General features: G+C 41.8%; 1 protein-coding gene across 1 annotated transcript in view; it reads left to right on the top strand.

Annotated features, from left to right (window-relative positions):
- The window catches only part of LOC138974655 (uncharacterized), a 37,784-nt gene extending 24,524 nt beyond the window's left edge, over positions 1–13,260 (top strand). The window contains exons 4-9 of the mRNA XM_070347378.1: positions 993–1,112; positions 6,754–7,077; positions 9,153–9,566; positions 9,949–10,114; positions 10,942–10,968; positions 13,053–13,260. Of these exons, the coding sequence (XP_070203479.1) occupies positions 993–1,112; positions 6,754–7,077; positions 9,153–9,566; positions 9,949–10,114; positions 10,942–10,968; positions 13,053–13,260 (1,259 nt within the window). The remainder of the gene's footprint in view (positions 1–992; positions 1,113–6,753; positions 7,078–9,152; positions 9,567–9,948; positions 10,115–10,941; positions 10,969–13,052) is intronic.
- The last annotated feature ends 969 nt before the right edge of the window (positions 13,261–14,229 follow it).

The following is a 14,229-nucleotide window of genomic DNA, read 5'->3' as shown; positions in this document are numbered from 1 at the left end:
GGCTTTTCTCGGAAACTATAAAAGTGACCGGGCTCAAATTTTATGTGAACGTGACTCATTGTGTTGTGAATAGCAATTTCTTCCTGTCCATCTGATGCCTCATATAATATTCAGAACTGCGAAAGTGACTCGATCGAGCGTTTGCTCTTCTTGTTTTAAGAATGTGTTTAGGTCTTGAAAATTGGGTTTTCATTGTGTATTCTAAGATAAAACATCGGCTGCATTTTGTTTTACAGCATACCCTAAGAAGAAATCAAACATGTGTTGTCCAGTAGTTTACTCTGAATCGTTCTACACACACACACACACACACACACACACACACACACACACACACACACACACACACACACACACTCACACACACACACACACACACACACACACACACACACACACACACACCACGACCCTCGTCTCGATTCCCACTCTATGTTAAAACATTTAGTCAAAACTTGACTGAATGTAAAAAGGAAACAATATCATTCCGACCACACACACACACACACACACACACACACACACACATACACACACACACACTAACAAACACACTAACAAACACACACACATACACACACACACACATACACACACACACACACACACACACACACACACACACACACATACACACACACACACACACACACACACACACACAAACACCACCACCACCCTTGTCTCTAATCCCTTTTTATGTTCAAACGTTTAGTCAAAATTTGACTTCGTCTAACACAACAGAATGTCTTGCCCTTTCTAAACTTGTGCCACTCTCTTTCACACGCCAGATCAGCCTGACTGCGCAGTAGATTTAAGCGGAATTGGTATTCCCTGTTAATTATGACAAAAAAGCAAACATATGATGCACAACAATGAGAAATATCGTTCAATTTTAGTCATCGTTTCGATGGAATTATGTTACTGAGACATTGAAATGTAGAATTACACTGACATGTATCTGCACTATCAATCCTTTTTTTTCATTTCAGAAAGATGGCATTGTCTTAGGAGTCATTGGAAATGTGGGGGTAACACTCTTTGCATAACTATAAGTGCGCGGTGTAATGGAGCTGACGAGTGTGCCGATGGCTCTGATGAGGAGCATTGCGGTATGTAATGTACACTAGGTCTGTCTCTTAGGCCAAAAAAAAAATAGGTCTGTTTACGGTAACATAGGCCAAAAAGATAGGGTCGGTAGGTCGGGATTTTTTTTTATTTATTTTATTTTTTTCCAAAAAAACATATTTTTACGTTATTTTGCAAAAAAAACCAAAAGATTTTTTTTTTTTTTCCCCCCAAATGCCAAAAAAAAGTCTAGGGTCGCGCGAAAAAAATAGGGTCGGTCGGGTTACCGTAAACAGACCTATTTTTTTTTTGGCCTTATGCCTGTTGTGTGTCGACTGTCTTTCTGTTTGCGTTCGTGAGTTTGAGAGAGGGAGAGAGAGAAGTTGTACTTGTTTACATGAGCAATAGTAATAGATACATGAATTAAAACAAATACCTTGTAAGCGCCCACTATCGAACAGACGCCCTCCATCTACTTAAGGTCAAAAACTGTGTATAGGGTACAGAACCTTGTAAACGCACACCCATCCCCTCCACCTCATTTGTCCCCTCTACCCGTCATAAAAAAGTAAACATATATATTCTGCTGTAGATTTTTGTGATATGGCCAGTGATTTTAAAACCAAGTATATTGCCAGAAAGGTCATTCAGTCCCCTACCGTATGAAAACTTTCGCACGAATTATCTCTAGTATACTGGTAACATATTCTAAAAAAAAGTGTCAAAGCAATCCACGAAGTCATTGCTAAAATGTAGCGATTTTTGACATGATATACCCATAAACATGGACGCAAAAAGTCCCGTGTATGACCGCTCTTGCGATCGACACCTGCATCAGTAGGAATAGCATATCACGCGAAATCCGCAAGGTAGCAAAACAAAACGATCTGTTCAGGGTAGATCATTTGTTTGACGTTCTTCTTGTGTGTCAAAGTTGCAACCTTTGGTCTATTGTGATTTTTTGTAGATTTTTCATTCGGCCCTTCCTTTTTTGTAAGGTCGATTTTGAGGGTAACCTTACTTGAGCGGCGGTCACGTGATCCCTGTACAAGAAATATTTAATCCAAAAGGTGATGCTGAAGGTTACGTGAACGGCCTTAACCTTCGCCGTAGGTCGTGAGTACTTTAGTAACAGTCCGGACTTTAATTGCGAATATCTCGAAAACTAGGTGGAATTCTGTAATGAGCTTTTGGAAATGCCTCAAACACCTAAAAATCTATTATCTCCTAAACCCGCATTAACATTGATTGACAGGTAATTAAAAAAAACAAAGGTCAAACATCGACTATCTTCGCAGCACGTCGTGAGTACTTATGTAACCATACTTCTAACAGTGTAAGGGAGATAATTGTGGGTTCGATGTCAAAATAAAAGCTGAGTTATGGTTCCTGTTTATTTCAGGTAAGAATTAACTTCGTGCGTAATTACGCACGCAAAAGATAAATGTAAGTACAAAATCGGAAATATATTTAGTTTAATAATCTAATTCAATGAAAAGCCTGATTTCTGTATTTTTTTAATTTTTTTGTTTACCCGTGCATGTTTTTCCTTCTTTTAGAAGTATGGTTACATAAGTACTCACGACGTGCTGCAAAGAATGTTTTTAGCGACCTACGATGAAGGTTAACTGGCATATATACAGTTTTAATAAAATGAAACGGGAATTAATGCTTTAATTTGGGTTAGAAATCTGTTGCGTGGCCAAGTTTAGACCAACCTGTTCTTCTGCTGTGAAGAAACAGGCTGGGAAACGCGGTTTGAGAGCCCCTACAGACTCTGTGTACGCTTTCACGGGGGCCATTCTACTGCCTTAAATCTTTCGGAGATTTGCGTGTTAACACATGTCGTAAAGTGCATACGGAATATCAAGTCATTTGAGACATTAGGTCTGCTGTTATTTGTCATGTCAGAAAAAAGTTCTTAAATTGACGGTAGGTTTTTGCTGACTCATCGAAAAAAAATAATTTGTTGAAATCTTCAAGAACAATGACAGAGGCGCCACATACTCAAATTTCATGAAAATAGTTTATCAGACATTTCAACGCGAAAGTAGTTTTTAAGAAGTTGACTCATTTAGAGCGCTGAACGCAAATGTCGGCCTATACGCCTAGCTAAGCTCACTGCCGACACGCTTAACTGATCAATGGCTCTTGAAAAAGCATTTTCCAAGAATATTTGTGTGCGTTTAAACAAGAGCGCTGTGAACAGCCATTGTTAAAACTGTATTAAATTTAAGGGTAAATTGAAGATTTCATTTTTCTAAATGCATGTTAATTTGTTTTTAAAAGTCAGATTAATCGGACAGGGTACATCTTTATTTTTAAAACTCTTTCTTGTATATCGCATAACAGCAGAACGTACCAATATCTCCAATGACTTAAGATTTCGTGTGTAGTTTTCGACATGTGTTCGCACAAATCTCCAAAAGTTTAAAGGCAATGCGTTTGCGAGTTACTCAAATGTAACCTTTTTTGTCTCATTACCCGCTAAAACGGCTTCAAAAACTGCCAAGCCTGAAGGAGCTTGTGCTTAGCTGGCGACGTATGCATACACGAACATATATTCCAAAGTACTTGCCTTTCTAATGCGTGTGTATTCGGGTTTGTGTGCACGTGTCTGTCCGTGAGTGAGTCTTTGTTTTACACGAGCAACTTAGCCTCCTGCTCGATGTTTATGGGTTTTTTTCTTCTCTATATCTCTCGCTTCACTATTCAGGACCCCGTGACCCAGGATGATTGATATAAGCAAGGTGAAGGTTGGGGATCCAGAACTTCCGGTTAGAAAACACGTGGAATAACCACATGGAACTAAAACATGGCGTGCTTTGAAAAGCTTCTCAGCACACAGAACCCATGAACACTATGCAAAAGTATTTCGTCAGTGAAACGTCCTCGCATATAATTCTCACATGCTAAACCGGGTGGGAAACATGTTTCACCCTTTCCAGTTATTTTTGCCCCGCAGAGACGGCGACAGATTCCCAGTTACTTTCAGCTCGGCAAAAAAAGAAACGCGATTATGTCCCTTTATTTAGAAAACATCACGCAAATATTCACTTGACGCAACTGTGACCACACTTTCCTAAGTGCTTGTCTCAAAGAGTTTTGTCTACGCGTTTTACGTTGAGTTCCCACCACAAATTGGAAAACCGAGACTTATAATGGCATGTGCTAAGTCCCAAACCCTATTACAAGTCATGAATAACACATACAAATACACGTACTAATTTGCACGCACATGATAATCCTAACAACATTACAAAAATAAACATTCACAATCACACATTCAAATTCACGCGAATGCCTGCGGGCATATTATGCAATGCTTTTTGACTCACATGCGAAGCAAAAGTGAGTCTATGTACTCACCCGAGTCGTCCGTCCGTCCGTCCGGAAAACTTTAACGTTGGATATTTCTTGGACACTATTAAGTCTATCAACACCTGATGTGGCCTGATGGTGTATGGTTACAAGATCTCAAAAAACATGTGCGGCAACTTGACCTCACTTCAAGTTCAAGGTCACAGGGGCCGTAATTGTTGTCTTAAAAACGACCATTTTTCACATTTTCGCATTTTTTTCTGAAGTTATCGAGAATGGCAACCTTAGCTATGTATGCTATACAGGGCAATGTAAGCCCTATCTTTGGACACCAGTTTGGTTGACCTTGCTTCAAGGTCAAGGTCGCAAGGGTCCTTTAAAGTTGGATTGTATACATAGTTTGAAGTGACCTTGACCTTGAACTATGTAAGGTAACTCTTCCAAATCTACATATGTGTGAGGGAAATACATTATACTTACAAAAGTGAGTCTATATACTCACCGACATCGTCCGCCTGTCCTTCCGGGCGTCCGTCCCCCCCGTCCGTCTGTGAAACCTTTAACATTGTATATTTCTTGGACACTATTAAGTCTATCAACACCAATTGTGGCCTGATAGTGTATGATTACAAGATCTTCAGAAACATGTTTGGCAACTTGACCTCACTTCAAGGTCAAGGTCACAGGGTCCTTCAAAGTTGAAATGTATATATTTTGAAGTGACCTTGACCTTGAACTATTGAAAATAACTCTTCCAAAACTACATATGTGTGAGGGAAATACATTAGATCTTCAGAAACATGTTTGGCAACTTGACCTCACTTCAAGGTCAAGGTCACAGGGTCCTTCAAAGTTGAAATGTATATATTTTGAAGTGACCTTGACCTTGAACTATTGAAAATAACTCTTCCAAAACTACATATGTGTGAGGGAAATACATTATATTTTCATAATAACTCACATTAGGTTACATATCTTCAAGTTCCAGGTCAGTTTGAGTTAAACTGATATTTGTCAAAAAAGAGAAAACAGGCGCCAGACTAGAGAGAAGTCGGAGAACTGACGTTCCTTGTTCGACTCGATCCCCTAATGACCAGCGATTAGCATTTTAGGATGGAGAACCTTTTGACACAGTATGCACCATAACTTGGATGCAATTACTGAATGTGCAACTCACAATGGCATTAGTTTTCTGTAATTATTTTCTTTAATGAATAAATATTGTTTTTCTCAGTTTTATTGTAAAATTATTCTAAAAGAAAGATCAAGGTCTGTTCAGCATGTGAGTCGTGTGGGCTTTGCCCTTCTTGTTCAAAAATATGATGACATTTGTTTTTCCTCAGATATGAGAAAGAAATTGCCTAATATCTATTATATCCGTAGTTCTTTCTTTCTTTATTTGGTGTTTAACGTCGTTTTCAACCGTTCAAGGTTATATCGCGACGGTATACAGGGATCGCGCTAGCTTTTTAAAAAACGCGTAAGTCATACGCAACGAAACGAAAAAAACGCGTCACGGACCAATATTTTTGCGTACTACGAAAACACGTACAGACACAAACAAAACACGCACGAAAGACTTAAAGACATTCCTTACCTAAATACGGCGAGTTTTCCTGTCGAACTTCGCACACGCCTGTCGAATAACACCCCTGCTGTCTCCAACCTTCGGGCCTTGCGAGTTTGTTTCCCGCTCTAATACGACTAGACACACTTTCCGCCTTTTGGAAGCGCGAGATGGGAGAGCAGCTAATGTCTGTTTCATTATCCGACAAGACATTATCTGGTAATACCCTCGTTACGTTCGTTTGCGATACTTCGATGCAAAAAGAAACGGACTTTAGTTTTGACGCGCAGATTTCATGTGTGTCGTCACTTCTCGAGCCCTATAGTCAGTTTCAGGATCGGGTGATTATTAAGTCAGAGCAAAAGCGCTGCGTGAAGACAAAAAAAAATTACAATATTTTTGCGTATGGCTTACGCGGCGCGGCGAAAAAAACGCGTCAGCGACTTTTAAAATGCGTCAAATACGCAAAAATCGTGCGTAAACGCGATCCCTGGGTATATCCGTAGTCTCCGAATAAGAAACACATCGGATAAAAGAAAGCAAAACAAATTTGAACTCGACTTTCTTTTAAGCAGGTACCACTGTAAATTGATAACTTATCAAATTGATTTAAAGAAATCTTTTGTTCCCGATGTTCAGGGCAAATATATGAGTATATTTCTTGTGTTGTGAGAAAAGAAAGCAAGGGAGGTAACTCCTTGAATAAATGAAGAAAATGACACCACAAAACAGGGAAGTACCTTGTATTCTTTAGTATGACCTTAATCATCACAACAGTCATTTTCTTTCACTTTCAGATGTATCAGTAGCGAGAAACCTGACGGTCGACGGCCACAACGATACGATCACCGTCGATGGAGATGGCCGCAAAACACTAATCATGAAATGCAGAGTGTTTGGACGAGTAAAAACCCTCGTTACCTTCAAAAAAGAGAGTGTTCAGTTTGGCAACGTTTCTTTCCCTCCATATACTATAAAGTATCGGAGAGTGGTAACTTGGACCTACGACGCCGCGTTGACCTTGTCAGACGTTACGTGTGAGGACACGGGGAGGTACACCTGTACAGTCGGCACGGATAACAATGGCTACGACTCGAAAAGCATTCAGCTGAATGTAAACTGTAAGGAATTATTTATAAGTATTTGAAGCACGAAACAATGCTTCATACAAATGTCCCTATCCGTTGAATATTTATGTTAACGGAAGCATTTCTATTCGTAGAAGTTAAACAAGTCGCGTAGGGCGAAATTACTACATTTAGTCAAGCTGTGGAACTCACAAAATGAAACTGAACGCACTGCATTTTGTCACAATGACCGTAGTCCGCCACTCGTGCAAAAGGCAGTGAAATTGGCGAACATGTTTAGCGCGGTAGTGCATTGCACGCTTTTCTGTACCTCTCTTCGTTTTAACTTTCTGGGCGTGTTTTCGGATGTTTTTTCAAGCTAGACCTCTGAAACTTTGAACACTTTTAGCGTTTGATGATTTCACGAAGTAACCCCAGTTTGGTTGACCCTCGTCAAATTTGGGGGTCACAGCGGGGTCATGTTTGTTTCATAAAAACTTAACGTTGTGGTTATCTGGCAACGTTGATATGCCGAAAAACAATATTATAAGATGTTTGTTGGGTTGTTGACAGATCAGCTTTTTTGTCGGTCCGAGGGGGAACATATCGTATTTTGTTTCATATTTTATTGACCAAGGCCGAAGGCTTTCAGTTGTAAATATTTAAGCTTAGTGATCGAATGTGGAAGCTACATTGGGTCAAAGGTCACAGAAGATTTGCGTCGTGCAGCGAAAGAAAGAATCGCGATCTTGTTTCCGACTCAGTGCCTCTTTGTTTTTCATTATACCTGTCATTCTGCTTGCTCGGCTTTGTTAGATGTTTGCATATATTGTTGCTATTTTCTTTGCTTTTATTATTATTTCTTATTTGTGCTTCGTTTATCGATACAACGTCTTGTGCACGGGTCAAAATGTGTGTGTCCGGGGTCAATTGGTTTGACTTGAACTTGACGTTCGTGTTTCTCCGAACGTCTGTGTATCGAAACCCAGATACACGCACTCCATGACTTTGTAAGAAGACAAAACATATCGCTAGGTTTCATTTGTTTGTGATGAATGTATGACCTTTCATGAAGTAGTTTTGTTTTTTGTTTACTTTTGCTAGTTTTCCAGTTCGTTTTTGGAACTTTGCAAAGCAGTGTCGTGTCGTCTGTTTAGGTCTGGGGAAACACCAATGAAAAGAGCCGAAGAATCCCCCAGCGTTTCTATTGGGCTTGCTTTTGATTATCCATGTATAACCTGCTTCCTGCAACTATGGTAACCGGGGATTTATTGCATGGGGAGCATGAGATTTATTTCCCAGGTGCTTGTGAATGAAAACTCGTGAAAATGATGACAAATATAAGTGTAAAAGCCAGACAGTGTCTGTGGCCAGAAACTAATGGTTTACGGGAAGCGGATTTGGGCCTTTTATCAATATTATATGAAGCCAGAAACTGCAACTATATTACCAGCTATTGTGTTTAACTGTTTTCAGCGTAGCAATAGGGTCCGATATTTAGACGAGACAAGTATAATGCCGACGAGTCGAAGACGAGTCGCATTATACTTGTTCGAGTCTAAATATCGGACCCTATTGCTACGCTGGAAACACAATAGCGATTATATAGCTGTTATGACCTTGATTTGTTGTTCCAAACTTACAAAATGACAGTTTTTGTGTCGATGCGTTGATCTCAGGTTTTGATAGCAGACAAACTTCTTACGTGCATCATGTTCGCGCAGACATGCACACCGCTACACGCTTTCTGACTTTGGAAGAAAAACTGATTCCAAGTGCATTCGACTTCACAACACAGTTGTTGAAACAGCTTTTTAAGTTGTCAGTGTTTGCTGTTGTCGATAGAAACATCGCCGTGGTACAGATGGGTAAACCGGAATCATATGTCGGCCATTTTTCCCAATATGCTTTTGGATATTGAGAAAAATGGCCGACTTCCGTAGCATTATGCTTTGATAATCGGAAGAGCCCATCCAATCACAGCCCCCGAATTCCCCCACGTGTTCATCAGAATAGCTATATATGTGTTTGCTTGTTTCAAGGAAAGATTGGAAGTAATGCCCCAGTCTCAATTCTTCATACTTACTAGATAAAGTTCATCTAAGTTCAGTTCTCTTTTTGTCTCTTAGGTTCAGGGAAGAAATACGGAGGAAAGCTAACGTGTCCATTTGAGTGGTATATAGGCAAGAGAGTCAAGCTTACGTTGACCCTTGATCGCTCAAAATGGCCGTTCATTTGTAGAACCGATCCTGACAGACGAGAGGCGTGGTTTGAGGTGATCAGGTGGAACGATACGGGGAGACAATCGACCATGTGCACCGTCGTCAACATCACGTCGCCAGAAGCATGCCAAGGCGCTTACATTTCAGGGACGATTGGATGCGGCTGTGTCAAAAAGACAAAATGGCTTTTCATCCTGGAGTTCAACTTCGTCATGAATGTGTCCTTATACGGCAACTGGAGCGTCGACACTTACTGTCTAAGGACTGATTTCAGCGAACCGATAAAATTTCATGTAACTCCGGAGTGCAACGTGAGACCAGGTAAGGCGTGTCTTGCACTGTGTTGGTTGTATATCTGTCTCTTTGTTTATTACTTACTTACTTACTGCCCGTTATGCCAGTTGGCATGTTGGGCAGCAACAAAGGACCTCCACTCCTGTCTGTTCTGGGCGAGTCTCTGGATGATACCCCACGTTTGGTTAAGTGTCTTCAGTTCTCCCTCCACCGTTCGTCGCCAGGTGTTCTTGGGTCTTCCTCTCTTCCGCTTTCCCTCTGGTGTCCAGTGAAGAGCAGTCTTGGTGATACTGTCCTGCTGTCTTCGCAAGACATGTCCGATCTATTTTTTGTTTCACACCCCTTCATGTGGGGCAATGGCCTTCATGATATAAACCATCCATCCATCCATCCATCCATCTATTTCCAGAACCTCCTCCACGCATCAATCCCTCCTCGTCAGAAGGGGGAGCGGGAGGTCCGGTGACCACTCAGCGAGGGCAGACCAACGTCACCCTGACCTGTGGCATTGCGGGTCGCACCATTGGTGTCTGCTGGTGCTTTTGTCCCACCTCCAGTCCCGACCTGGTCCAAGAGTAGGTCCATGTTTCCATTGTCGGGTACAGGCAAACTGTGTCGAAAATGATAGTAGAAAATATACTCAAAAGAACACAAAACACTCACCAAAAGAAGAAAAAAAGCTACTAACATCATGCAGATCGTAAAATATATATTAATTACCACCGACTGTACGACCTGCATATACCACGCCAATCTCTTGTTGTGTGTGTCATATGTATTACATGTTCTGCATTGTGGGAGCGTGAACAAACATATCAGATTGGTCGCGAGAGGGCTTCTGGCAGAACTTGTAAGTGTAGCATCATCATAAGAAACCCGTAGAGTACATCTCATGCATGTCAAGTTCTGCACGACTTGCTAGCCAACACGACATGCGGAATGGATTCCAGAGCGCTATCGGGCTAAAAACCGATGCTTATACTTCTACTTTCTCTTCGTTTGTACGATTTCACCATCGTAAACAATCATGAATAATAAAAACAACAATAACAACACAAAACCTTTGACATAGGCACATTGCAATAGAAAACGTTCTTTGCCGCATCAAAAAGGCGTAGGGTAAGCAATAGCGGAATTACATGTGCTGTTATAAGTATTATACGATGAGATTTGGTGCATTTATTTGCAAATTCGGTCCAATGGAGCATCACACGTTTAAGACTGCTAGTCGGAAAAGGATGTTAACAAAAACATGAGGACAAAGATTAATGTGAGAGCTCTTGACCACAATAACTCAGATGATTTTAATTGTCGGTGATTGACAAAACGAGGATGAATATAATGATGAATACTGCAGCAGCTGATGATGTTAATTTAATTTTATTTTCCTTTTTTTTTGCAGGCAGCATCCAGAGCTAATGTTACAAAGGCGAGCTTCCTCTCTCTGTCTCTGTCTGTCTCTATTTCTGTCTCTCTGTCTCTCTCTCTCTATGTATCTGTCTCCCTGTCTCTATCTCTGTCTCTCGCTATCTCTGTCTCTCTCTCTGTCTCTCTCTGTCTCTTAATCTCTCTCTCGCTGTCTCTCTCTCCCCCTCTGTCTTTTTAATCTATCTCTCTCTCTCTCTCTCTCTCTCTCTGTCTCTCTCTTTGTCTGTGACTCTCTGTCTGTCTCTCTGTCTGTCTCTCTGTCTGTCTCTCTCTCTCTCTTTGTCTCTCTATCTCCGTTTCTGTCTGTCTGTCTGTCTCTCTCTGTTTGTCTGTCTCTCTCTCTCGCTGTCTGTCTTTCTGTCTGTCTCTCTGTCTGTCGATCTGTCTGTCTGTCTCTGTCTGTCTCTGTCTGTCTCTCTCTTTGTCTGTGAATCTCTCTCTGTCTTTCTTTGTCTCTGTCTCTCTCTCTTTGTCTCTGTCTGTCTTTGTCTCTCTCTTTCTGTCTCTCTCCTTGCTCTCCCTCACTGTGTTTCTCTATGTGTCTCTGTCCCTCTCTGTGTCTCTCTCCCTCTCTCTGTGTATCTGTCTCTGTCTCGCTCTCTCTGTCTCTGTCCCCCTCTATTTTTTTCTCTCTCTCTCTCTCTCTCTCTCTCTCTCTCTCTCTCTCTCACTCCCTCCATCTCTCTTTCTCTCTCTCTCTCTCGATCCCTCTCTCTGTCTCTAGCCCCCCCCCTCCTCTCTCTCTCTCTCTCTCTCTCTCTCTCTCTCTCTCTCTCTCTCTCTCTCTCTCTCTTTCTCTCTTTCTCTTTCTCTTTTTTTGCTCACGCTTTGTGCATGAGTGCTAGAACAAAAATCATATTTCGTCAGGCATCTATATATAAAGGTTCATAACGTATGTGGAATATGAAGGAACGTATTTGTTTTGTTAGAAGTGACAATAACAGTTCTAGTGGATGAGCAATAACGTAACATTTGTGTTCATTCACGCGAAGACAGGGATTCGGTGAGTTACGACCTCTATGTCATCTTTAACCCAACTAAAGTTGTTCCGACATTAAAAATGAGTCAAACTCTCTTTAAGCATTGTTGTTCGAGCTCACCAACAAGAACCTGTTTTGTAAAATTTTAATACCAATGATGATGAAAAATGTGAGCTGCAACTGAACGCAATATTAGCAGAGAAATTAAAAAATCCCAGACTAGAGTCATTCAAGGTGGGTAGTGGGCGTTTACGGCTTGGTACGTACTATATCCTTTGCGCAGTATTTAACTCAAAGTGGGGGTGTGAGCGATTATTTGGTATTATACCCTTTGCGCAGTATCTAACTCAAAGTGTGTGGGGGGGGGGGGGGTGTGTGTGGACGTTTACTTTGTACTTTACCCTTTGCGCAGTATTTAACTCAAAGTGGGGGTGTGAGCGATTATTTGGTATTATACCCGTTGCGCAGTACACTCTTCAAAAAAAGTTAAGGATAACTTTTTTACAAGCACGCCACACAAAACAGACAAGACCGAATTCTTTCATTTAAATTTTTTTTATATAATTGAACAACCACCAAGGAGTAATGACAAACAAAGCAAAATTCGAACGCGGCAGCGACAATTTAGCTAGAGTGTGTCAAACGTGACAACCCTCGAAAATGGAATTCACAACAATGATAATCGGTGTCAATAACGCGTGTGCCCTCCGTTGTGTGCCAGGCATTCAACACATCGTTGGCGCATGGAGTAGATCAGGTTGCATATGAATGCTCTGGGAACTCCATTCCACTCCTGCAGGAGCCATTGCAGCAGTTGACCCAGATTGGCAGGAGGACCTGACGACAAAGCTCGTCCCACATGTGCTCTATGGGGTTCAGGTCCGGGCTGTTGGCTGGCCACAGCATCCTGTTGACCCTGGCCTGCTGGATGAAGGTGTTTACAGCTGCAGAGCGATGGGGAGGTGCGTTGTCATCCTGAAGAATCGCACGAGGGCCGATCGCTTGGAGGGCTGGAACGACCAGGGGTTGCAGGATCTCATTCTGGTCGCGGACACCGGTCAAGTTGCCCACTACATGGTACATAGGTGTCCTGATCCCTCCCCAGACCATCACAGAGCCTCTGCCAAAACGCTGTCGTTCCAGAACAGCGCCTTCTGCGAAGCGCTCTCCGCGACGCCTCCACACTCGGATGCCACCATCAGCAGGTTCCAAGCAAAAGCGGAACTCATCTGTCAACAACACCTGAACCCACTGCTGACGTTGCCACCTCACATGTTGAGTGCACCAGACTCGGCGAGCTGCTCGGTGATTAGCAGTCAGGGTTGTTCCTCGGACTGGACGCCTTGCATGCAAGCCAAAGTTGTGTAAGCGGTTTCGGATCGTCTGACCACTAACAACAGTGTTGGTGGTAGCTTGTAGGCGTTGCCTAATGTTGTTTGCCGTAGCCATTCTTTGTTGCATGGCCTGCCTCTGAATGAAGCGATCCTCTCTTTGTGTGGTGACTCTGGGCCGACCAGAACGTTGTCGCTCCTGCACTCTTCCAGTTGCTTGGAATCTCTGTTTTAGTCTGATGATGACAGAGGGAACTCGAACTCGAACTCGAAAACTTTATTATTATTATTATTATTATTATTATTATTATTATTATTATTATTATTATTATTATGGTGAGCTTATATAGCGCGAACCACAATTAACTGTGCTCTCCGCGCTTTACATATTAATTTCTGCCGTGTGAAATGGAATTTTTTTTACAGACAGACAGACAAACATTTTTTTTACACACAATATATACGCATTCACATCGACCAGCAAACCTCAAGCCTGTTAGGCGAGCATTCACCTTTCACGGCCTTTATTCCAAGTCACACGGGTATTTGATGGACATTTTTATCTATGCCTATACAATTTTGCCAGGAAAGACCCTTTTGTCAATCGTGGGATCTTTAACGTGCACACCCCAATATAGTGTACACGAAGGGACCTCGGTTTTTCGTCTCATCCGAAAGACTAGCACTTGAACCCACCACCTAGGTTAGGAAAGGGGGGAGAAAATAGCGGCCTGACCCAGGGTCGAACACACAACCTCTCGATTCTGAGCGCAAGTGCGTTACCACTCGGCCACCCAGACCGAGGGATGATAGCATTAGGTCCATATGGTCCTTTCTTACAGCTAGTCCCTACTATAACACACTAATGAAACAAAGAACAAGTATGAAGAATAAAAAAAGAAATCAAATAAAATACAATCATGTAGGGAAAAGTATAACAAACATTAGTGT

The sequence above is a fragment of the Littorina saxatilis genome, linkage group LG8, assembly GCF_037325665.1.
Source record: "Littorina saxatilis isolate snail1 linkage group LG8, US_GU_Lsax_2.0, whole genome shotgun sequence".
Taxonomy (NCBI): Eukaryota; Metazoa; Mollusca; class Gastropoda; order Littorinimorpha; family Littorinidae; genus Littorina; species Littorina saxatilis.
This window is presented reverse-complemented; position numbering and strand designations above follow the sequence as displayed.